The sequence below is a fragment of the Quercus robur genome, chromosome 3 (genome assembly GCF_932294415.1).
Source record: "Quercus robur chromosome 3, dhQueRobu3.1, whole genome shotgun sequence".
In the NCBI taxonomy this organism is placed as follows: Eukaryota; Viridiplantae; Streptophyta; class Magnoliopsida; order Fagales; family Fagaceae; genus Quercus; species Quercus robur.
In genome coordinates this window covers 6,164,364-6,189,471 of record NC_065536.1, presented here as the reverse complement: position 1 = coordinate 6,189,471, position 25,108 = coordinate 6,164,364, and the positions used below count along the sequence as shown (strand labels likewise).

The 25,108-nt window shown below is 34.0% G+C and overlaps 4 protein-coding genes and 1 non-coding gene across 5 annotated transcripts; 3 read left to right on the top strand and 2 right to left on the bottom strand.

Moving 5' to 3' along the window:
• Positions 1–237: 237 nt before the first annotated feature.
• Positions 238–310, top strand: TRNAA-AGC (transfer RNA alanine (anticodon AGC)). Its single transcript has one exon. It is a non-coding gene; the product is annotated as a tRNA-Ala (tRNA).
• Positions 311–2,145: 1,835 nt separating this feature from the next.
• LOC126716851 (uncharacterized) lies at positions 2,146–3,490 on the top strand. The gene is made up of 4 exons (XM_050417856.1): positions 2,146–2,289; positions 2,482–2,546; positions 2,903–3,128; positions 3,292–3,490. Exons 1-4 carry the CDS (start codon positions 2,211–2,213, stop codon positions 3,411–3,413), a joined length of 492 nt encoding a protein of 163 aa, XP_050273813.1. The 5' UTR covers positions 2,146–2,210; the 3' UTR covers positions 3,414–3,490.
• A 1,990-nt stretch (positions 3,491–5,480) lies between these two features.
• Positions 5,481–7,880, bottom strand: LOC126716850 (pentatricopeptide repeat-containing protein At1g09190). The gene has a single exon (XM_050417855.1). The coding sequence runs from the start codon at positions 7,718–7,720 to the stop codon at positions 6,266–6,268; it is 1,455 nt and encodes a 484-aa protein (XP_050273812.1). The 5' UTR covers positions 7,721–7,880; the 3' UTR covers positions 5,481–6,265.
• Positions 7,881–10,074: 2,194 nt separating this feature from the next.
• On the bottom strand, positions 10,075–14,404 carry LOC126716848 (uncharacterized). The gene is made up of 10 exons (XM_050417854.1): positions 14,161–14,404; positions 13,962–14,042; positions 13,812–13,839; positions 13,074–13,156; positions 11,579–11,611; positions 11,366–11,444; positions 11,210–11,262; positions 10,836–10,896; positions 10,604–10,686; positions 10,075–10,470 (listed from the first exon to the last, which is right to left on the bottom strand). Exons 1-10 carry the CDS (start codon positions 14,179–14,181, stop codon positions 10,381–10,383), a joined length of 612 nt encoding a protein of 203 aa, XP_050273811.1. The 5' UTR covers positions 14,182–14,404; the 3' UTR covers positions 10,075–10,380.
• A 3,009-nt stretch (positions 14,405–17,413) lies between these two features.
• LOC126716847 (probable protein disulfide-isomerase A6) lies at positions 17,414–23,873 on the top strand. The gene is made up of 11 exons (XM_050417853.1): positions 17,414–17,641; positions 19,236–19,320; positions 19,585–19,682; positions 20,029–20,084; positions 20,974–21,091; positions 21,253–21,280; positions 21,359–21,450; positions 21,664–21,820; positions 21,905–22,029; positions 22,253–22,352; positions 23,509–23,873. The coding sequence occupies exons 1-11, from the start codon at positions 17,478–17,480 to the stop codon at positions 23,572–23,574; spliced, it is 1,089 nt and encodes a 362-aa protein (XP_050273810.1). The 5' UTR covers positions 17,414–17,477; the 3' UTR covers positions 23,575–23,873.
• The last annotated feature ends 1,235 nt before the right edge of the window (positions 23,874–25,108 follow it).

Below are 25,108 nucleotides of genomic sequence, written 5' to 3'. Positions count from 1 at the left end.
ATTGATATCGCTCTTATTACAACTATCAATTTAAAAATTCAGGAAAATTTTGGTGTTTTAACATTATTAAAAGTTTTTAGTTCTTAAAGTTCAACTCATAATGGAATTAAATTTTTTTTTTTAATCAAAAGGAAAAGATGAAAAAAATAAATAAATAAATAAACATAAATTTCCGAGTTGTTTAAAGAAGTTATTTTGAGCTGATATAAATATAATGGTAATCATAATTTCATAATTGGGGATGTAGCTCAGATGGTAGAGCGCTCGCTTAGCATGCGAGAGGTACGGGGATCGATACCCCGCATCTCCACTATTTTTTTATGTTTTCTGATTTTTCTCTTTCCCCCTTTTGGGCCCAAAATGAAGAAATTCACAAGCCCACTTATGGTCCAATTAAAGATCTTTAAATGGGCTTGGGCCTTCAACTAGTTTCAATGCAAGCCAGTTCTCAATAGTCCAAGTTTCATGCTCTGTCCTCATTTCAATAATCATGCACATAATTTTTTTCCCCTCAAACTTTTGGGAATACCATACTATCTTCTGTTTATAATAAACTCAAAACAAACAAAAACAAAACAAAAAAATTATACTTAGCTGCACATTTTCGAGAGGGATGCATGGTACCTTGCTTATAATAATTTTATTTCATTATAAAAGTTGTTTTCCTCCATTTGTTCACCTACCTTCTTTCTCAAGGGAAAATAATTCTTACACGAGTTTTGTTTAGTCAAGATGTGGAAAATTGAGAAGGCAAAAAGAATTTGAAGGATAATAAAAGTAAGCGGAAAGAGTGAACTATAGGAATTTCTATCATAAGAGTTTCTTAAGAATTAAATATAGAAAAGTTAGAAGTTTAAAATTAAAAAAAAAAAAAAAAAAAAAAAAAAAAAAGGCTAGAGATACAGTTAATTTTACAATATTTTTAACAAACTATTTATATGATAAGTGATTATTGATAAATGAAAAAATGATGTTAGTGGTGGGCTCAAATGAAAATCAATAAGAATTGACCACATTAACATATTGTAAAATAGTGCATGGTACCTTGCTTATAATAATTTTATTTCATTATAAAAGTTGTTTCCCCCCATTTGTTCACCTACCTTCTTTCTCAAGGGAAAATAATGCCTACACGGGTTTTGTTTAGTCAAGATGTGGAAAATTGAGAAGGCAAAAAGAATTTGAAGGATAATAAAAGTAAGAAGAAAGAATGAACAATAGTAATTTCTATCATAAGAGTTTCTTAAAATTAAATATAGAAAATTTGGAAGTTGAAAAAAAAGGAAAATACTAGAGATATAAACTATTTTACAATATTTTTAATAAACTATTTATATGGTAAGTGATTATTGATAAGTGAAAAAAATGATATTAGTGGTGGGCTTAAATGAAAATCAGTAAGAATTGGCCACATTAACATATTGTAAAAACGTTGTAAAATCGTTTATGTCTATAGCATTACTCTTGAAAAAAAATGCATATAATTTACTCTTTTAATATGTTAAAAATTCATAGCGGACCCCTAAATTATGGGATTAAGATTTGATTGTAGTGATAAAATTGTTTATATGGTATATGCAAGATATTTTTTTTTTCCTCCTCTTTTCCTTTCATATGAGAAGGAATGAAAATGGTGAGCTTGGGGAAAGAATCTCTCTCTCTAACTTTTCTTTTCTGCCAAACAAGGCAAAATAGCAACCCCTCTTAGGCTCTTACACTTTTCCACCCTCTTCCATCCTCCAACTTTCCATCACTATCAAAAGGCAATCAAAAGATGACCAGAGTTCTTTAGTCAACGTTTGGGCATTGGCCTTGTTCTAAACTTAGGTAGATATATGCAGCAAATCCACTAAAAAAAGATGATAGAAGTTCAATTCTAGGTTCTACCCTCAATCATTCCAAAAATAGAAATAAGATCTAACACTCAAAGGCTTTGAAAGCAACTACAAGTTGGTGGCTAACACACCAACTTTCACTCTTCCTTTTAGTCCATTAGTCTACAACAGTCACCAACTAAGCTCTACTCATATTTCTTTAATATTGCCTAGGTGGGGTGGCCTAATATTTTGTCCCTTATATTACTGCATTACTTCTAATATTAAAACATGTAAGCCATTTCTTACAATAAATTATACCATACTGTACTACTGATACCAGTTTAAATAGTCCTTCCTCTTTATACCCAATTCTTCTTCCTCACAGCTCTTGCAATGGCATTTTCATTCTTGCCAAAGCAGAAATTCTTCATCCTCACACTATTTTTCATTGCCATATTTTGCTGCTTCTCAGGTTATATGCCTGTGACATTCACCTTTTTTTTTTCTTCTTTTCAATACAAATTTCCTTATTCATTTTTCTTTTCTTCTTTTTTTCTTTATGGATTGTGAACAGGTGACATTCACCTTTTTTTTTCTTCTTTTCAATACAAATTTCCTTATTCATTTTTCTTTTCTTCTTTTTTTCTTTATGGATTGTAAACAGGTTATGCAGATGACAACCCTGGGCAAATGACAGCACAAGCCTTGTTTTGTTTCAACAATAAGCTTGTCAGTGAGAACCTTATATTCATATGCTATGACAAATATATGTCGTGATGAACTTACATAGTGTTAGAGCAGACAGTCATGAGTTCGAACCTGTATCCACTCTACTTCCCATTTAAAAAAGTTCAAACCCGGCATGTTTGGGACAACTAATAGTTTATCAAAGAGAATGACAAAATTTATTCTGAATAATTAACTTCAATTATATAGAAGCTAAAAACACCTGTGATTCCTTTCTAGCCTGTTTGTTTTAGTAAAGCCTTATTTTTTTACATTGTCCTTACGATTTCATAATCTAAGTCCATCCATGCTTCTTGTTGTGTAACTTTCTATTTTTTTTCATTTTGGACGTGTCACAGATCTACAGTGGCTGTGATGAGACATATAGATTGAATCCAAGTGGAAATATTAATGTACCTCCTGAGGCTGCTGACCTATTCTGCAATGGACCATGCCTATTTGAGACACAAGAAGTTCTCAATTGCATCAATAACTTATTATCTAACTTCTTATTCTACAACAAGGCCACCATACCAGATGTTAGATATGCACTCAATGCTGGCTGCAGCAACACCAACCAAAGAGGTAGCATGTTATCACTGCTTCTTGAAGATTTACATTAGCTTGTGGATTCATATTTGTTATGATTACAAATGTTGTCATTGAACATAGAAGTACGTTAATATAGTTGCATTCTTAAAGAGGAGCTAGTGTTCAACTAAATAACAAAAGTTTCTGTTCAACGTAGGGAATTTCAATGTGGGACAATACATTGATGGATTTACAAGCAATGCGCACAGATCAACAGATTGGATCAGCCACCACACATTCATGCTGATTATTTGGCTATTGTTTTTCCATTTTATATGAAAGCCTCCAGTATCTTCCATTTAAGGAATTTTTAACGTAGTGAAATCTTATGGCTGGCTTAAAAAGCTTATGTTTCATATATATATACGAACCAATTTAAGAAACATTTCAGGACTTCGTGGACTTCATTTGGAAAATGAACAAAAAAAATTCAAATTCATAATTTGAAGTTCATAGAAATTTGTTTTTATGCTTGTACCATAACAACAGTTTACTTTTAGATACCATACCACTTGTTTTCAACTGGCAGATGTGACGGACTTAAATAATTTAACAAATACACCCTTGCCAAATCTTCCTAATCACCAATAGTACTATAAATAAAATTTACACAAGTCTCATAAACTGATGTCTCATCAATTTCAAAAAAGGCAATTTATACATATTTTAATTTTTTTTATTTCAGTAGCACTAATCATATTCATTGCCGCATCAATTAATAAAACTTTCTTTGAGAATTGTATTTATAGGATGAGTGAGAGAGAGAGAGAGAGAGAGGAGAGATTACATCATTACACAACTGTATTATTTTATTACTTGAGACTTGAGAGGGCCTTATTCAAAGTTTCAAACAAACTATGGATTACATCACATCTATAGAAACCACAAAGCAAACTGACAATCACGCAAATAAAAGAAAGCTAAAAACCAGACCAACTATAATAAACATAACAAAACACCCAACCCCCTCAAAACCCACTAAGAAATCACATCCTTAACCACAACCACCACATCAAACATTAACTTTAACTTTTTCTTCTTTCTTAACACTAGCAATCTCCCTTTCCTCAGCCTTTGGAGACTTCACCGCTGCTCCAGCTCCACAAGTTGAACTTCCTTTAACATCCTCAGCAGTTTCTTTCTTAACATCTTCCTCTTTCTTTGGGCTCACAACTGGTTCCTTCTTAGGCTGTGTGCATGGAGATGAAACATAGCTCCTTCCTCCACAGCAGGACTTTCTCTCCATATTCTTCCTTATGTTTTTTCTTTGAATCTCTTACTTAAAGTAATATTAGGAATATCCAATGAGAGATGAGCGTGTTGTGCATATTGTGAAAAAGAGCAGAGTATTTATAGAAGCAAAAGAGGCTAATGGTATTCTTCATTTATTTCACTATAATGGTCTTGTTTTCATGAACTCAAGGAGTCACAAAGCGTTCCTCAAAGTTTGTGTTTCATTCAAATGAGTGCAATGTACCTTGTTAGTACAGGGACCTTTAAGGATCGGATTTTCTTGGAAAACAAAGACGTTCATTATGGGGTAGACTTGGGATTCGAGCTTAATGAGATTCATCTAATCTTCTCCATCTAATCAATTATTAGAATAAAATGGAGGTGGACATTAAGTTGGGGTTCCTAGACTCCATTTTGCTTAGTTTGGTTTCAGTTTCCATTAAATTTAACAATGATGATAATAAAAAACATACTGACTTTTCACATGGCATGTTTTCATTATGATAAGACAACTGAAAAATAACATTTTCTGATCAAATTATGTGGTAAAATATCAATTCGAATTGTGAGAAGTTGAAATATATAATATTTATAATGATTAGTGGTCCTCATTTCTTGATCCAAATAATTGACAAGCACACAAGGTGTGGCTTGTAATATCTGACTGCAAATCACATGTCACCATTTTCGTTGGGTGCCATTGAAACTGAAAGTACCTGGTACAAGTTATTTGAGAACCCATACATAAGTGGATCTGTGGATGAATTTAAATATTTTAGTTCTATCATCAATTGATAATGAAAGGAAAGGATCCACAAAACAAACTAGTCCTTTGTTCTATAAGATGTACTCAATTTTTCCTATCAGCTTATAATTAAGATTTAGGGTCTTTAAAAAAATTAAAATCTGTCTTCAATTAGAAGCTTTACTTATGCTGTATTAGTTTTTCAGGATGGCTTTCACTCCTTAATCCTTATAATGGACATATCAGCATGAATTCATCAAAGGTGCAGAATAAAGCTCCTATTATGTTAATTACCGTTTTATCGTTGTTATACTTAATACAGTTACATTTCCATAGTGTCAAAAAAAACAAAAAACAAAAAAGAGAGAAGAAGAAGAAGTTGTACAATTACATTTTAAGGGAAATCTTGCTATATCATCACTCATAATACAACATCCCACTCACAACAAAAGCATTGTTTCAAGCTTGCTCTACTCGGCAACATAAAAATCATCTGGTTAGTACTTTGAGGGAGCATCACACGACATTAGTAGTCAGCTGTCTTAACGGATACTTGAAGGAAAGAAATGGGATACTCATGAGAGTGAAAAATGAAAAGGGAAGAGAAACATCCCACTTAAGTGTGAAAAAGATGTCACAGATGAATATATAGAAAAGCTCTAGTTCTTTGATTTTTGGGAGTCAATAGCTTATTATGAAGAAGTACAAAAACAAAGACAGGGGAAGGTATTTCATTAAAAGAATTCTATTGGTTCTTGCTGACTTTCTTTGCTTACAATTCTCAATTTCTTATACCCAATATTCATATCGAACTTGGCCAGAAGAAATAAACATAGAAGAATATTCTAAAAATGTCTCTCTGTATTCTCTCAGAAAAATTCACGTTGTCAGGTCTCTTACTCTGTCAGTAAATTTGCTATTCAGCCTCCTGCTTCCATTTCCATGTGATCCCATCATCATCTTTGTAGATTTGACCAGGATCTAGATGGATGCACAAAGCATCCAGCTTTCTTTTGCTTTAAGTCATTTCCTAAACAGCCACCATGTATATCTTCATTCATGGTGGAGATGTTAAGTCTTGCAATAAAGGAACCAAGCACCTAGAATACCAGCCAAGAGAAAGGACATTTTTCCCTAAACCAACATTTCATAATTATTCAATCACACTCTGCCCTGGTGCTTTCTTGACACACTTTTCCTTCATTAAAACTCTGAGCATCGCAACCTCATCCCACCTCCCTTCTTCTGCATATATATTTGACAAGAGCACATAATTACCAGAATTCCATGGTTCAATATTGATCAGCTCTTTAACAGAAAGTTCTGCAACTTCTACATCACCATGAGTGCGGCAAGCACCGAGCAATGCACCCCATAAAGCAGCATTTGGCTTCATGGGCATGTTTCTAATCAAGCCATGAGCCTCCCTCACAAGTCCACTACGCCCAAGAAGATCAACCATACAACCATAATGCTCAAGCTTTGGTTGAATTTGGTGTTTTTCAGACATAGAAGCAAACAACTCTCGCCCCTTTTCCACCAAGCCTGCATGGGCACAACATGCTAAAACGCCTACAAAAGTTGCATCATTAGGGCTCATACCTTTGTTTATCATCTCCTCAAACAATTTGACCCCAACCTCACCCTCCCCATTGAATGCCAGACCTGAGATCATTGCATTCCACGAAACAACATTTTTGCGAGGCATTTCATTAAAAAGGCTGCGTGCAACTTCCAAATTTCCACATTTACAATAAAAATCAATAAGCGAATTACCCACAGCAATAGCATCTCTCAGAAGCCCTCTAGAACCTGAGTATGAGTGTATCCACTGCCCAACTTCAACAGCCCCCAAACGAGCACAAACAGGAAACACAATCACCACAGTCGCTTCGTCAGGCTCAAAACCCCGATCCCTCATTTCACAAAAGAGTTCCAAAGCCTCCCTATCCCGCCCACTCTTCGCCAAGCAAGAAATCATCGAGTTCCAAGAAACAACACTCTGCTCACTCATCTTCCTAAACAAACACAACCCCATATCAACATCACCCATCTTGCAAAACCCCCGAATCATCAAATTCCAAACAACCACATCTCTATAAGACATTTCATCGAACACCTTCCTAGCATCCTCCATTCTCTCACAAGTCACATACAACTCAACAATCCCAATCCGGATCGAACCAAAACGCTCAAACCCAATCCTGATAATCTCCCCATGAACACATTGCCCTAGTTTACAATCACAAATACCCGAACACGCTTTAAGCAAAGGCGCAAACGTGTATTCATCAGGCCGAATGCCGCGGCTTCTCAAAAGGGAAAACAAATGGAGGGATTGCTCAAAGGGTCCACAAAGCGAGTACCCTTTAATCATGGAATTGAAAAGGAGAATATTTGGGTTATGGGTTCGGCAAAAGATGCAATTAGCGTAGGCCATTTTGTGAAGGGACCCGCAAACGGAGACAAAATGGGCAAGGACTTGGTTTAATTGGTCGAGGCCGTGGCGGAGGAAATGGGCATGGATTTCGGGGAGTAGGGTTCGGGTTTTGTGGCCGTGGAGGAGGCGGAGGACTCGCCGCTCAACCTCGAGGAGAGCTTTGCTCATGGTGGTTTGTTTTTTTGGCAATGGAAATGTGAGGGTTACAGAGAAATGAGTTTAGAGAGAAATAACTGAAATTTGAAAAGTTTGGTGGGTTAGCGGGAAGTGGCGTAAATAAAACGACGAGTCGTTTTTCTCTTTTGGTACGGTTGAGGAAACAACAAGAACTTTTGCTTTCCCAGTTTCAAATTTGTTTAATTTTTTTTTATATCCCAAACTCTTCTCAAATTCTATTAAATTTTAAAAAATTAATTTCAAATATGTCTTATATACATTTAAAATACGAATTTGTTATGAAAGTTGAGCTACTTTCTGTCCATATAAAACATGATTACTTTTTTATCCTTGAAAAGTAGTAAAATGCTAAGTGTTTTTGACTATTTTTTTAGTCTTTTACACTTTAATTAGGGTACTTCTTCTCCTCTCTCTGTTGACTTTTTATTTAGCCAACAAAATGCAGGACACGTTGAGGGATAGAGATAAGAAAAAAAAATACTAGAGAGTAAAGAGAGAATGGATAAACACGGGCACGCATTCAAAAAGAAAAAGAGAGAGAAAGTTTGTGAAGAAAGAAAACTCATATTTATACTATAAAGCATAGACCTCTCACCTCCTTTCATATCATTAAATAAAAATTCTTACCGATATTTTAAATTGATTTCTTATAGTTTTTTTTTTTAAATAAGTGATGAAACTTATTAGTTAACAATTTTTTTTTTTATTAAGCATGTCAAACAACCGTGCGACTATCCCAACTGGGTCTAATCGGGTTGGGAATGATATCTACAGCTTGAAGACTTGAAAACGTTATCGCCTAGCAATAATTAGACTATAACACACTGTCATAGTTCATCTACCAAGTTTAGGTTCCCATCTCTTTGTGTTCAAGAACTTAGATGTACAAGCCTTTATTAGGACAGTCATTATTCAAGGAAGGGTCAATTGCATCTTATTTGTTGAACACTTGAACCTGAAGTTCATCAATCTGCATTAATGACACTCCAATTTAGAGCAAAAAGATAGCTCCAAAATAGGGAGGGATGGCGTGTTAGGTTTGAATTGTTCAATGGGTTTTTCAATTTGACTCAACCTCCTCAATAAGATAGATTATAAAATTTCAAGGCTTTTGTTGATGGGTTTGTGCACCTGTTAAGGAGGTTTGAAAAGAGTGTCATCTATATTGAAAAATAACAAAAACTAATAAAAGTATGGACTTTAAACTAAAAGTGACTCGACTCCTTATAAAAATCCAGTCAATTGTATTATAAAATTCTACCTTATTAAATAGACAAATAAAATCTGATAAAAATATAGACTTTAAACTGAAAGTGACTTGACTCCTTATAAAAAGTCAATTAATTGTATTATAAAATTCTTCCTTAATGCATAAATAAACAAAATCTTATAAAAATATGGACTTTAAACTGAAAGTAACTCGACTCCTTATAAAAAGTCAATCAATTGTATTATAAAATTCTACCTTAATGCATAGATAAACAAAAGCTGATAAAAATATGGACTTTAAACTGAAAGTGACTCGACTCCTTATAAAAAGTCAATCAATTATATTATAAAATTCTACCTTAATGCATAGATAAGCAAAAGCTGATAAAAATATGGACTTTAAACTGAAAGTAATTCGACCCCTTATAAAAAGTTAATGAATTATATTATAAAATTCAAAATTCTACCTTGACAGAGAGACAATAAAAGGGTGAGTTTGGGTTCAAATTTTCAATAATTTGAATCTAATAAGGTTTGTGTAATAATTATTAAACATTGCATACCTCAACCCAACTGAATTAATATACATTTAAATTATTAAATTACTCATATTATTAGTTTTTACTTTTTAGTCTTTGCCTTTTCTTGGTAGGCGTCAGTGTTGAAAACTTGAAATGCAACAACGCATGCTTTAAGTTAGCCTACTAAACCAACGAGAACCATTTTTTCCACGAAATTTATCTTATCTTGTACTAGACAACGAGTTTTTGGTTTTAGACAGCACGTCACTGATGCAAGAGACGTACTTGTGTAGTGTGATGTGACTATGTGAGTGTTTTTGTTTCGCCCTATACTGAGGCTATTCTCACCAAAACATTTTCATTTCGCTTGTACGCATGTCGTCAAACAAAAGATTTTCCCATAAGATTCAAAGAATCATTTCAGTTGTCCCTAATGAGGATTGTCACTTCTTGTTCATATTCTGAATTTGTGATGATAGAAGGGTAATGATATTTTTGTTGGGGTTCTACAACAATTGTTGATAAAAAACAGCGGGTTATGGATGTCGAGGAAAAACTGCATTCTCTAAACCCTCCATCTAATGCAGACTTTCACCACAAGAGAGTCAGAAGAAAGGTACAAGGTAGCCTTAAATCATACATTGATCAGTATCTCCTGCAAGGAGAATGTACAAGAATGAAAATGAATGGCATCACCACTCACCAGTAAAATCTACCATAAATGTCGAGAAATTCCATGAAATTTGCTTTTTCGCTGTTAACATAGAACATCTCAAATGAAATATAAAATGAACATACAATTTCTAAAAGGTCAAGTTACCTAAATTAGACTGTTCCTTACAGAACTGTCACTAGTACAATGCTACAAAGGTTACATGGCCAAAACTCACTCCAAATATAGGATGGAGTGATGAAACATGATCACTTCTTGGATGAACGGAAACCCCCAAATCCCATCATTTCCACAACATCAGGATCCATTTCAGTTTCCTCTTCTGCCACCTTCTCTCTCTGAACACAAAAATATAACAAAATTATCAGGAAACATTACAGTTAAAATCTACAGACAGGCAAAAAATTTTCCCCAACAATCTTATGGCTCAGGCATACGGTATTAAGCAAAACATGGTAGTACAGTGCTCACCATCTTCTCTTTTTTCTTTTCGCGACGTTGGCGCTTCCGTTCTTCCTCTTCTTGTTGCTGCTTTAAGATCCGCTCATCAAGATCTAGGGAGAGAGAGAGAGAAAGAGAGAGAGGGATCAATTTTCCAACAACCATAGATTACCAACCAACTGCATAAACCTCTAATGAAAGACACACACACACACACACAAACACCCAAAAAAAATATTTCCATCTCCTTCAATTTTTTTACCTTGCTCTGTGAAGCTTCCAGGAACTCTCCGCTTCTTAAGGACTTCAAATCGCTGTTTGACCTGTAGACCATAAAGTTGCAGCTCAAATACACCATAACAAGAGAAATATGTACTTGTGATGAAATGGTTCAGGCCAGAAAATAGTTTTTTCTTTAAATGAATTGCGGTGATCTCTTCCTCATCTCCAAAAGGTGGGATTTTTAGCATCCATGTAACATATATTACATGGTTTACTTCTATATATCTTTGCATACATAGAGCCCAAGCTTGAGAGTTTCACTAAGTAAAGGTTGCATCCTATTTCACACATTCAATTATGCCTGTTTATTAAACTTCCATTCATCATAAATTAAAAGTACTTGCCAAAATATACCTGGTCAACAGATGCCCGTTCTACCCTCATAGACATACCCAACGCTCTTTGATCTATGGGACAAGATAAAGAGAGCCATTAGAAGAGTGATCAAACTAAGAAACTTTTTCATTAAAAGAATTGATGAAACAATATTGTCTCCAGATAACCACATACGTTTCTTTCCATTGATATGATCCAAGTAATTTGCAGAGTCCTTCACTACACACTCACAAACTGAACAATAATATCCAGCCTGTAAAATGAACAGATTTAATCACGAAATGACATGGTAAATAAAAATGTTTAATATAAGATTACTATTAAAGAAGATAGATATCAGCAATAACAATACGATGACATGGGACACATGAGAACACGGTCATGTACCTGCTGACTTAAAGGTGCCACTGGTGTAACAACCTGCAAAATTAAGACAAAATAAAGTCATGTATTAAGTCGAGCAAAGATTGGGTATTTAAGATATTCAACATACAATTATAGATGTTTCAAACTTTTAAAACTAACAGGGAAATAAGAAGTTATGCTATATGTGCCAAGAAACTTATAAGTTATAAGACAGGACAAATCAAAACATATGAAAACACAAAGCAAAACGTACCCCACACAATTTTTTTTTGATAAGTAAAAACATACCCCACAGAATTAGAGCAATAAAATAGAAAACCATGACAATTGTATTCCATATTTTCACATTCTAGATCATGCCAAACACAACATTCAAAACTCAGAAGACTTTATACCAAAGCCAAATCCATAAAAAAAATTATGGTTAAGTCCATTACACAGACCATATCCAATCCATAAAATGTTGCATGTCATTATGATTTGGGCCCAAAATTTATAGCTCGATTACCAAAATGGTAACTCTAATAGGACATTAATTCCTTAGTTTCATTTACTCTAAAAGGTACGTACAGCATTTCCTCATTTTCTTCATGGTTTATTTGACCTGAAAATCTCAATAATCTTGCTGCAATATTTTCCCAAGGTAAAGTGAATAAGATGTATGAATAGTCTTTGTCTCAATTGTCAAATAGATTTACAATTATACATTAATGAAAACTAATTATACTTTTAAACAAGGTTCAAAGGAAATACATATTACTACTTCCACAATGAAATTGGAAAGCCCAATTTCAGGATTGTCAACTGTTATAAGCAGGTTTGCTTCAAAAGTGTGATCCGTCTATATTGATGGTGTATATGTTACTCCATCATCCACTAAATCCCCAACCAAAGAGGTAAAAGTTTTAGTATCATCTTCTTTAAAGCAACAAAAAGCAACATAAGAGAGTAAGAGAAACCTGCTTCTTTTTGGATAGAAGACCTACTAATTACAATAGTGTCTGAATCTCCTAGAACCAGCAGAATCAATTCCAAACTTAGTCATTCTTGAGGAATCCGGTTTGAAATATCATGGACAGTGTAACTAGGTTGGTGCATAGAGCTAGCCAAGTAGCCAAACCTTTCAACATTTATCAACAAATCATAATCCCAGCAAGCTACAGAAAATTTTCATGTAAAAGTGCATCAAGACACAAGATTAGATAGACTCATTCAATGCTCTCAAAGTGACACACCTACTTGCATTATACAGATTAACCATGTCATTTGACAACACGCACACTAGGAAAACTTTTATAACTCTCTTCTAAGTATTGCTTATGAAAATTGATTGTACTCCTCAATGCATTTCAATGTCATCCACATAAGTGGAAACAATGTCATAAACATTCCACAAATTGAACCGCTCATAAAAGAACTAATCAACCAAAGAGTACAACTTACAAGCAAAATGGCCTAAGCACACATTCAAGAAGAAAAACAATTCTAGAAAAGAAACAGAGACAAAGCAACACACCTGAGTTTTTCCCAACCGAGATTCAAGGTCCACTTCATAATCCCTATGTTTCAAAGGCTTCCTCTGCACTGGAGGACCTTTTGCTGCAACAAAACTGACAAATCACGTAAATTTTTCACGCCCATCAATCTACACTTCAGCAGAGCCAATAATTTCAACATATACAACACCCAATATTAATTCTACAAACTAATCACCCTAGAATTCAGAGAGTTCAATTAACATGCATACACACATATGTACACAGAGTACAACCGCCCGATATTGATTGTGCAAACTGATTACTCTACAATTCAAAGGGTTCAATTAGCACACACACGTTACTCTACAATTCAGAGAATTTAATTAACTCACATGCATACAGAGTACAAACACCTATTATGAATTCTACAAACCCATTGATCTACAATTCATAGGGTTCAATTAACACACATGCACGCATGCAGGCACGTGCACCCAATATTAATTTTGCAAATCCTATGATTCAGAAGGGTTCAATTAACACATGCACGCTCGCGAGCGCGCACCCAGAGTCAACACTCAGTACTATTTTTGCAAACCCATTACCCTAAAATTCAGAGGATTCAATTTACACACACAATAGTATTTCTGCAAACCCATTACAGTACAATTCAAAGGGTTCAATTAAACACACACAGATACTAAAACCCATAAAACCAGAAACAAATACAAATTCAAACTAAAATAAAAAAAGATTATCAGCTTAGAATCACTTACATTTGGACTTAGACCGTGACTCTTCCTCCTACAGTTCAACAAAAAATGAACCACAATCAACTAAGAGCAATTCATCACAATGTAAATTTATAAAATAATAAAAATTGAAAAACAAAAACTTTGAAAAATTAAAAAATTGAATTAAATTACCTGTCTTTCACGCTCTCGAGCTCGTTCCAAATACCCTTCCCGATCAAATTTCCTTCTAAATGTGTTATCAACCCCAACAACCTACACCAACAATCCCAAACAAAAATTAAGTAAGCCAGTTAAATTATTTTATTTCAAAAAATTTGAATTGATAAAACTAATTAGGGTTACAGAAAGTAGGAAAGAGATTTGAGCTTACCTCTTTGTTGATGTGAGCCATTGATTTTTTTTAATTTAAATTAAAACAAAAAGGGAAATTTTGTTTAAGCTGATTACAGATTAGCCTCAATACTGTGATGGAGAGTTTATTTAAAAATTGAAGAATTTGGCATAATTTTTTTTTTTTTTTTTAAATAAGATCCCTAATTCTGAGTCTGTTTGGAGTCTGAGAAAGTTGAAGGAAAAGACACTTTAAGCTGTGATCGAAGAATTTGAAAATTAGTTAATAAAAAAGGGTTTTAAGATTGAGAAATAAATAAATAAATAATTCTGGTCCGGTTCAATCGGGAACCGTACATCAATCCGGTCCGGTTCTAATTAAAAATCGGAAATACTGACGTCGTTTTTTTAAGTAAACGATGGTGTAGTTGTTTTTTCTTTTCTTTTTTCTAAGATGATTATTTTTAGTTAATTAAATAATAAAAAAAGAAGTTAAAATCTACTTTATTTTTCTTTAAAATGAATACATAAAAAAAGAAACTACTATTTACTTATATTAATAATTTCATAATAATATATTTGTGAGACCAAGCACTATAATTTTTTTTTTTTTTTAGGATCAACAATTATAGTTAATGTAATAAAAGAAAAATAAAGACTTATTTTAACAAGATTTCAAGATGGCTAGTTGAGTCCAAATTTTTTTTTTTTTTTTTTTACAGTAATGGCCGTATATTGCCCTTAAAAAAGAAGGCTATGCTACTAATTGTTTTGTTTTGAGGCTGATATTGCAATGTTAATATATTTAGTTATATTTTTGTATCTTTTGCTTTTAATTATAAGCCGTGAAAACTTTATTTTATTTTATTAAATATTTTTAACTGGTTATAAATTTATTATATTTTTTTATAATTTTAAAATTATTAATTAATTATTTATGATATCACTAGTTCCACCATCGATTTGATTCCAATTAAACCAAAGAACCAAGAATTATTCTCTTTTTCTATTCTTTGATCAATTCAATTTTTAAAACTATATGATTCTAGCTTCGATGTGAGAGGTGGTGAGTTCAATTCTTACAACATCCCTTCTATTTTATATATTTGACTAATAGTATTTTGGTTTGTTATTTTCTTCCTTTGTGTACTTTTTTATTTTATTTTATTTTGGATAAATACCAAAAAAAAATTATTTTCTTTTTGTCTAATATGATTTTTGATAAATTGAAAAAAATTTAAAATATTATTTTTCAATTATTAACACATGCAATTAATATTGTGAAAAATAATTGTACACTTAATTGAGTGAAAATAATTAAATATTTTTCAATTCACTCTAACATTTTGCTCTTTTTTTTTTTTTTTTTAATCATCGTCTCTTTCTAAAGGCAAGTATATAACATATAATAAGTTGATTCTTATATATTATAACACATAGTAAGTATTATAATTTATTACACAGTGTTGCAAAATGCATTGGATGGCAAAAATGCCCTCCCCAACCTTGCTCCACCACACGCAAATTCTTCCCATTACAAAGAGGTGTTAGGGTGAAGACGATTTTTGCTTGCACCCGCCCTACCCCGATATATATAATTTAAATGATATATATTAAAATTAGTTATTCATATAATTTAATCTTTTTTGTACGTTAAAATAAAAATACAAATATTTTTTACATATAGCTTAATTATAATTTGTTTTTTATAATACATGTTATATTATTATTGTAGGGTCACAATTCAGGGCCCAGCCCCAACAAGTATGGGGTTCTAGTCTAAGGAACCCGAAACAATGAATTTATAGAGAGTGGGCTATAGAACTAGGCCTTAACGAAGTGTATACTAGCTAAAATTGGGCCATGCAACAATTGAAAGTAAGAGAATCCCCTTTAGGTCCATTAGATATTCAGTTCGAAGAGACGTGGAGGATGTATATCGGTCCCTGCTCAAAGCCTATAGTTCTAACACTGTTCTTTTGTTCTAAGTTCCTTTTTTCTCCGTCCCCCTCTTCATGGGGACTCCCCTCTCTTATATAGCCCTCTTGAAGTCATCAGGGCCTTACATTTGTTGATCATCTGGACTTTCACTTGAGTGTCTGTCCCATCGGACATCCCCCCATCTTTCTGTGAGTTGTGATAGCTAAGGCAACACTATTCACAAGTCCTCTCCACATTAATGCGGTCAGAAAAGTAGCTGTCATGCATTTAATGTGGCAGCTGCAGCCTCACCCTTGGCATCCTACGCTTTCTTCCTTCTTACAGGCTTGTGGGACTCATCTTTGTTACTAATACTCGTTGGGGTAGATCCTTCTAATAGGCAGAATGCATATTTGAGCCATATTTGGTACGTTCGAGGAGACGTTTATCCTCAGACTGCCTTTTAAACATCTTCAAGCCCACAAGAATTGGGCCGGGAGCCCTTTTGGCACCCACGCCTTCTCTTCGGACGTGGTCGAATTTTTCATACGGGACCCAAGGCCCATTATATGATTTTAGGCCTTTACCCCTACAATTATTATCTTCAAAAATATTTTATTTATCACTCTCTCCTTTTACTCTTGATTTCACTATTTTTCTTTATGTTTTATTTTTATCTCTTATCAATAGCGAAGTTATCTTCGTAGGATTAGTAAAAGACAATCAACTTATCCCAAACTCAACAGATTTTTTTTTTTTTTTTTTAATGATTTATCTTTATCTCTCAAGTCTTATCAATATCAAAGTTATCTTATTAGGATTAGTAAAAGATAATCAACTTATCACAAACTCAACATATCTTGTTGTCTTGTTTCTCATGAATTCTTTTCATCACAAAAGGGGAATGGGGGAACCCATGAGCCTATCTTGCCTTATTGTCATTGCTATCATCGAAAAATTATCTTATGAAATATCTCCCTCATAATATGCGTAGATTTTACATATGTGAATGTAAGTTACACATATTGTAAAAAAGATATCTCTTATCATGAGTTATCTTCTTGTATACACCATGAATGACTCTAGATAATTACAAAATGGTTTCTAAATAGATAAATAAAATATATGGAAAAATATAATTTTTGTCCACACATTTTGGTGTTGCTGTCAATTTGATCAATATATTCTAGTAACAGTTGATTTGGTCTAGATTATTTTCAACTTAGTAATTTAATAAATTTAGTTAATGTCATCATCAACTCACTAACGAAAATTGACTAGAAGTTAAAAATAACATGGATTAAATTGTCAACTATTAAAAAAAAAAAAAAAAAAAAAAACTAGTATATATTTACCTCTCATATGCTTTTTTACCTCTGATAATTTTTCAAAAAAGCAGGCAAGAAAATATCAAAGGCATTGAACAGAGCTACAGAAATGAAGAACGCAAGGACTTGTTGCTCTGTTTTGATCGCGTTGTCCTTAATATTCCTCTTTGCCTCGTCGGTGATCGCAGACGACGTCGTTGTGCTCAACGAGGACAACTTCGACAAGGAGGTCGGTCAAGATCGCGACGCTCTCGTCGAGTTCTACGCTCCCTGGTACCAAACTCTCTCTCTCTCTCAATTCTCTGTTTGGTTGCCGAGAAAAAAAATTGCATAGAAAATTCAGTTTTCTCGAGAACCAGATAGAAAACTAGATTAAAGTGTTTGATGAGCTCTTCATTGTGTTGTTGAAATTTTTTTTTTTTTTAAAATTTTATAAATGATCGTTTTAGCAATATGTGTTTTTGATGAGCTCGTCTTTGATTTGTTGGAGAAATGATGAGATTGACTGTGAGCGATCTGTGGATTTTGAGCTCGATAATGCTATATTTGAATCAAACTCTCTCTCTTTAATTCTCTGTTTTGTTGCTAGAAAAATTAGTTTTCTCAGGAACCAAACGGAAAATATATATACGTGTTAGTTCTATATAGTTTTGCGTTATTGAGATTTTTAGGTTCGTTTTAGTAATCGATCAGCGTGTTTTTAGTGATGAGCTCATCAAGCGTGTGATCGGAGCATCTCGTGGATATTGACTGTGTGTGATTGGAGATCTGTGGTTTTTCAGCTCGATATTGCTATATATGAGTCTATCTCTGTGTGATTCTGTGTTTGGCTGCTAAGAAAATCTAGCATTATCAGTTTTCTCGTAAACGAAACACGTATTAGATACGCTTTTGTTATATATAGCTTGTGTTATTAGGTTTGTACTAGATACGTGTTTGTTTTATTGATTAGCTCAAGTGTTTGATGAGTTCGTTGTGGTGACAGTTCATTTGTTGGAAAAATAATGATATTGACAGTGAATTTGATTGGGCATCTGCGAGTTTGAGCTTTGATATTTGCTGTATCTGAATTGCTACTGGTCTACTTAGATATGGGGAACTGTAAGAAAGGAAAATGTAATCAAGATTTGAAACTCAAATGAATTTCATTCAAGTAAGAAAATACACAATTGAGAATGCCTTATATATGTATAGAGTAATTGGCGTGTTGTGGATCAGTGCAAGACGCAAGCATTTGAAGAGCTGGTTATGGGTACCATTGATTTGTGGGAAAAATGATGATATTGAATGTGTGATTGGTGATCTGTGGGTTTTGAGCTTGATATTGCTTTGTTTGAATTGCTTTTGGTCTATCTAGATCTAAAGTGGGTGATCCCAAATCAAATAGACTGTTTGGAATATTGTCAAGGTCGTTTCCTGCAATTCAGTAATGCACTTAGAAGCTCTACCCACTTTGTTTCTGGTTTTCTAGATTTAATTAGTTGTGATCTAAGAGCTCCACTCCATTTAGAAGGCCTGACTAGACTCTATCATTTTATATGGTTTTCTTAAAATTTGTGGGTTCAAGAGCCATTGGATACGTGTGTAACTTGCCAATCAAATGAAATTTTTTTTTAAATTCTTGAAAAATTTCAGGGAAGTCAGTTGTAAAATATATATATATATATATATATTTTTATCAGTTGTAAAAAATTAAGATTTAAGAACCCTTTTTGGAGATAATGAAATGAATTGAGTTAGAAGAAGAAGATACATATTAGTTTTTTATGATTTCCTTCTGTTATTCTCATTTTTTTTTAACACTTCTGTTATTCTCATATTTGTACTGCTTTGGGAGCTGGAATAATGGTTTTGTTTCCCTTGGCAGGTGTGGGCATTGTAAAAAGCTTGCTCCAGAGTATGAGAAGCTTGGTTCAAGTTTCAAGAAAGCAAAGACTGTACTGATTGGAAAGGTCAGCTCCTTGAATCCTTATTATTATTTTGTATTATTGCTTTATTCCTGGATGTACGATTCTGGATTCATTATTCTTGTTGCGAAATTTATGGGTCCGTTTTTATTACAAATTGTTGCTCTTTTGGGCCTCATAATTGATCTCAAAAACAATATTTTCTCATCTTGCATCAAATAATGAGCTTTTTCCAGTAGGTTGCAACTGTTATCGCCGATGGTGATTGATTGATATGTTATTTCACTTCATCGATGGTTTCTGGTGTAGGTTGACTGTGATTCACACAAGAGCGTATGCTCTAAATATGGGGTTTCTGGATATCCCACAATTAAATGGTTTCCAAAAGGATCTCTAGAACCAAAGAAGTGAGTGCACCCATCCCCCACTTCTCCTCTATTCTTTTCCTCTCAAAAACATTTCCCGAATCCATGTGAACCCCTAAATCCTAAATATCGCAGAACGTTTTCACCTTCTTTTAGTTTAGGAATGTTGATGCTAATTGGTTAAGGGAGAAGAAAATATTAAAATATACAATTAAAATCCTTATTCAACTAGGAAAAGGATTTTAATTGAACTTGAAAAAACAAATAAATCCTAATGACACTAGGAAAGAGAAAACAACATAAAATATTAAAATATTTTCTTCTCCCTTAACAAATCTGCATCAAATGTTTAACTAGACACCTTTTGATCACATTCTCTATGTTTTAGGTATGAAGGTGCTCGTAATGCAGAAGCCCTAGCTGAGTTTGTGAATAAGGAAGGAGGTAATAATATGTTTTTAATTTTGGTTGAATTGTGTGCACCAAAGCAGGAGGTTGTTATTTCTTGCATGATGTTTTTGTTGCTCCATCTGTTCTTTTCCCCCTAAGTTGCCCCATCATGTTTTTGTTATTACATTTATTTTTCTAGCTTTTGTGTAAGTGCATAATCTAATACTTTCAGTGGACCATGTGGACATATTATCTTATAATGTTCAATTGAATATATATTGTTCATCTTATATTTGCTTGAGTGGATTGGCCATAATATTTCTTTTGCAATGACTTTTCCTTTAGCCAACTTCTTGAAGTTCAGAATCCAATTTCTCTCCTTTAATTGCTGAGTAGACATGGGATTGATGGTTCTTGTTAGATTTGAAGATCAATCTCTTCGAGATGATTAATTATAATAAAAAAGCTTGAGTTTATGTGAAGTATTTAATGGCATACATGTTATCTTTAGTAATTGAGACAACTTAATTAAAGTACGTCACAACTTCAAAGCTGATTGACTGATATTGGACACTTGTTTTCTAATACTTATCACAATACTTTTCAGTAGATTGAAAATTGATAATTGGACTTTGTTCTCAAATACTTCTGGCAACTCTAGTCAATAAATTTAGATTCTGTTCTTTAATTGTAAGATATTATGCCTCGAGTTATTCCATTGATTCTTGCCTACTTTTTTGGTTGATGCCCAGCATGACTTGTTCTATGGACTCCAGCTAATGGCTCTCTCTAGGGTTTTTTTTTTTTTTTTTTTTTTTTTTTTAATATAAATATTTCTACATGGTCTATCATGCTGCATTCTTGTTAACTTTAGTTGCTTGAATAAACAACTCATATCACTAGTCAACTTATAGTTTGACATTGAAGTGTTGCCTGTGTCCAGGGACCAATGTGAAGATAGCCGCAATCCCATCCAATGTAGTGGTACTAACAGCAGACAATTTTGACAAGGTTGTCCTAGATGAAACTAAAGATGTTCTGGTTGAGTTCTATGCACCCTGGTAAGTTTAGGTGTTCAATTTTTCTGTGTCCACTTCATTGTGCTGCTATATTAATGTTATGATGTCTTTGAAGCTATGTCTGCCTGAATATGGCTGAAAAGACTTTTTTAGTTGAAGTTTTGCATCTCTAATTATGCTTTTCTTTTCTGGGTGTGTGGCAGGTGTGGCCATTGCAAAGCCCTTGCTCCGGTAAGTATATATTTTGCTTCTTTATCTTGTGCCTAAAAGATGGTTGATACTGATCTCTTTCTGCTGTCTGTCTTGTAGATTTATGAAAAGGTTGCAACAGCATTTAAATTGGAGGAAGATGTAGTGATTGCTAATCTTGATGCTGATAACTACAAGGATTTGGGTGAAAAGTGAGCTCAGTAGTACAATATGAATTTTTTATTGTTATCTGTAGGGTGCTATCAACTCTCAGATTTCCTCATTTCCGTGGTTAATAAATGCAGACTTAAATGTACTTGTTAATTTCTTTTTGGATAATTACTCGGTTAATATTCATTAAAAATGAATAAAAGAATTCTATTATGAAAGTGAATATGCCTGATGCACGGATGCTGCTTTTGCAGGTATGGTGTGAGTGGATATCCCACATTGAAGTTTTTCCCCAAGAGCAACAAAGCTGGCGAAGGTTATGATGGTGGCCGAGATTTAGATGACTTTGTAAATTTTATCAACGAGAAATGTGGCACTAGTCGTGATGGGAAAGGACAATATACATCCAAAGTGAGATTTGTATATTCATAATGGACCATAACATGACATGTTTTCAATTTTTTTTTTAATAAATCTTTTCTTCCCTTGATGTAGGCTGGTATAGTTGCAAGTTTGGATGAACTGGTGAAGGAATTTGTGAGTGCTGGAAATGAAGAGAAGAAGGCAGTATTTGCTCGCATAGAAGAAGAGGTTGAGAAGCTTGAGGGTTCAACTGCCAGGTTGTAACAGTGACTTCATACTTCTGAAATATTTGTTCATCAAATTTAGTCAAACCCTCTGTTATAATGTGAATGATTGGTGGCAGTCACCATTCACCACTTTCTTAATGGAACCATAGGGAATTTTTTTAGTAAAAACTGAAGTTTGTGAGACCTGAGTTTTTAAAGTTGACTATCTGTTTCTCACGATTACTTACTTTGTTCCCCCTTTCTCTCTCCAAAGATATGGCAAGATCTATTTGAAAACTTCCAAGAACTTTATGGAGAAAGGAGCAGATTATGCCAAGAATGAAATTCAGCGACTTGAGCGCATACTTGAGAAGGTACTATATATGACCTTTTTTTCACTTCACTTTATGAATCCATCTTGACAAAAGACACTTTAAAGTTTTTTTGTCACTTGAAAATTATTTCATTTCTTTGAGAGTTATAGAAATACTGAGATTGTGAATATTGACATTGACTGTTATTGCAAGACTCGTTCTTTGCTTCACTGCCTCTTTGAGGGCCAAATTAACTGGGTTTATGTCCATATGAGACCAGGTTCTATTAGCTGCCACATATCACAAATTTTAAGACAGATCTTTAGGAGACTATATACAAATTAGCTCAGGAAAAAAATTGTGCTTCTCAATAACCCTTGGCATTTCAGAACAAGAAGAGAAGATGATGGGAGATGGAGACCTTAGCTCATTCCTACCTGTAATCTGTCACTTGATTGTCTGGTCGCTTTGTGCAAACCAACAAATACCTTTTAACAATCCCATGATACACTTTTTTTTTTGTGTTGTCATTGTCTTTAGATATCACATTTTCACATCTTCTTTTCTTTATTTTTTGATTGGTAAGTTACACTTGCACCTCATGGGTCTAACCCACAACCCCTACCTTACCTCATTGGCATATCTTTTCTTTTCTTCTTTCCTCAATCATGTAGTACTTTATTCCTGTAATGAAGAACATTGCCATCCTGCTGGGGCTGGGCTGACAACACCTAATTGTAGAGCATTTCTCTGTACAGCCTTAGTAAGGTCTTTTTGGACCTTGTAAAACTTACAAAATAAAAAGGATTTTTAGTACCTTAAGTTGCTGAAAAATAACGGTCATCACATCCATGTTAAGCTGCTGTCTACCTTCCATATAGGACACAAGATGTAACAAAATAATCTCAACACAACAATTCTAAGATACTTTAAATTCAACTTCTTGGGGAACAATAAAATTATCCTTGTATGTATATAAATTAACTGCTTTTTTAGAACTTGAGTCTGAAAAATCTGGTGGTCACCAGTCGAGGCAATTACTATTACAATGTTGGAAAGATATTAATACGTGGATAGACAAATGTGAAATGTTATTGGGCTGTTCTTAATTCTCATGAGGACTATTATGGAAGCTGCTTATTCTTGGCACCCACTCAAGCTGCATATAATCTCAACATACTCTCGTTGGCTCATATTTTGTGTATTGTTGGTGCAGTCTGTCAGCCCAGCAAAGGCAGAGGAGTTCACCCTCAAGAAGAATATCCTGTCCACCTTTGCTTGATCCTCAGGAGTCCCAAGAGAGGAGTCACATCTTTCAGTTTTGCTTGGAGGTATCAGCAACCCAGTTCCTGGGGTTTCTATTTTCAAAATTTTTGAGCTTGGGAAATTTAACTTTTTTTTTAGTGTACTCTAAACGCATATCCTTATCTTCAAATTTTGCACTTTTTGAAGTTATTATGGTAGAAGAGAAGGAAAGGTTAGCTAGCATATGATTCACACTAATATGTAGTTTTTGTTTTTGTATTCAGAATCGGATTTTCATAAGCCCCTTTGGCATATAACGAGGCATATATTAACTGTTGTACAATGTTTACTTTTTTGAGCTTGCATTTTCTACGGTCCAAAAGGTAGGCAGCTCTGTAAGGGTGTCTTGTACAATCAGGTTGGGACCATTAGATACACGTCTTCGTTACTTACACTAATTCTCCTAGAGGATTAAGGTCCAATTACTATAACCTGTCCTTAATGATTCCCTTTTTTTATTGGATGGAGTTAATTGTAGCCAATGAGTTCAAACTCCAATGGCACTTTCTTAACTTGCCTTGTAAAATGAGTGAGACAAGGGTAAAGTTGTGCGTTTGAGTCACCAATTGGGTGCGAGTGTAATTTATCAATAATACGATGTAGATGCCTGTGCACATAGTATATGTAGGACAGGTTGATGTGATATTACTGGCGATGAGGGAGATGCTATAGAAAAAGTACCGACAATCGGATGTGTACATTTGAGCTAGGACTGACGGTAAAAATACGAGGGTTAGATTCTCGATATTCTCTTAAAAATTCACTGCCCAAAATTTATTCGTGCTCAGTTTTGGCAGATTGTCATCTTAGTACCATATTAGATTTTGTGATGCCATTTCATATCCCAGGAATTTAGTATAGATTACATAAGATAAGAGTCTGGTGAAAGTGCCAATTGGCCAAAAATCCAAAAGAAATTAATGCAGGAGAGGTTCTGAAATTGCAAACTCATCTCATCAAAAAGAAAAATAGTGCATATATGGTAACGACGTTGACCATAAAATAGGATAAAATTGGGACGTAAATCTTTTTGCATTGCCTGCCTAAAGGCTAATAGTATAGCACTTCTGAAAAGTTTCACATGGATCACGCAGTACCTAAAGCAAATCCATCAGAAACGTAGTGCGAGCTTTAGGCCCACGGTGCAGTGTGGACTGTAAAAAACTCTTTCGTGATTCATGTGAGCCTTTAATCAGATGAGGAAACAGACAAAAGGTTTTTTTCTCTCACACCATCACATCCAGGGCTCATGTCATGTGTATGGGGGATTGGGATGTGATTGCAACATTAGACTTCCCTTGGGGGCTGTTTGCCTGGCTGGATAATTTTTATACTTTCCTTCGTTTTGGATTGGATTCTCTTTACAGTAGAAAATACTGGAACCCTGCCATATTGTCATGATTGTTGTGTTGTGTATGTGTAATTGTGTATGAGGTTGTAGGATTGCTAAGAAAATAGACCACTTTTTTTTTGCCAAACCTTGGTAAACTCGCACTGCAACACTATACTTT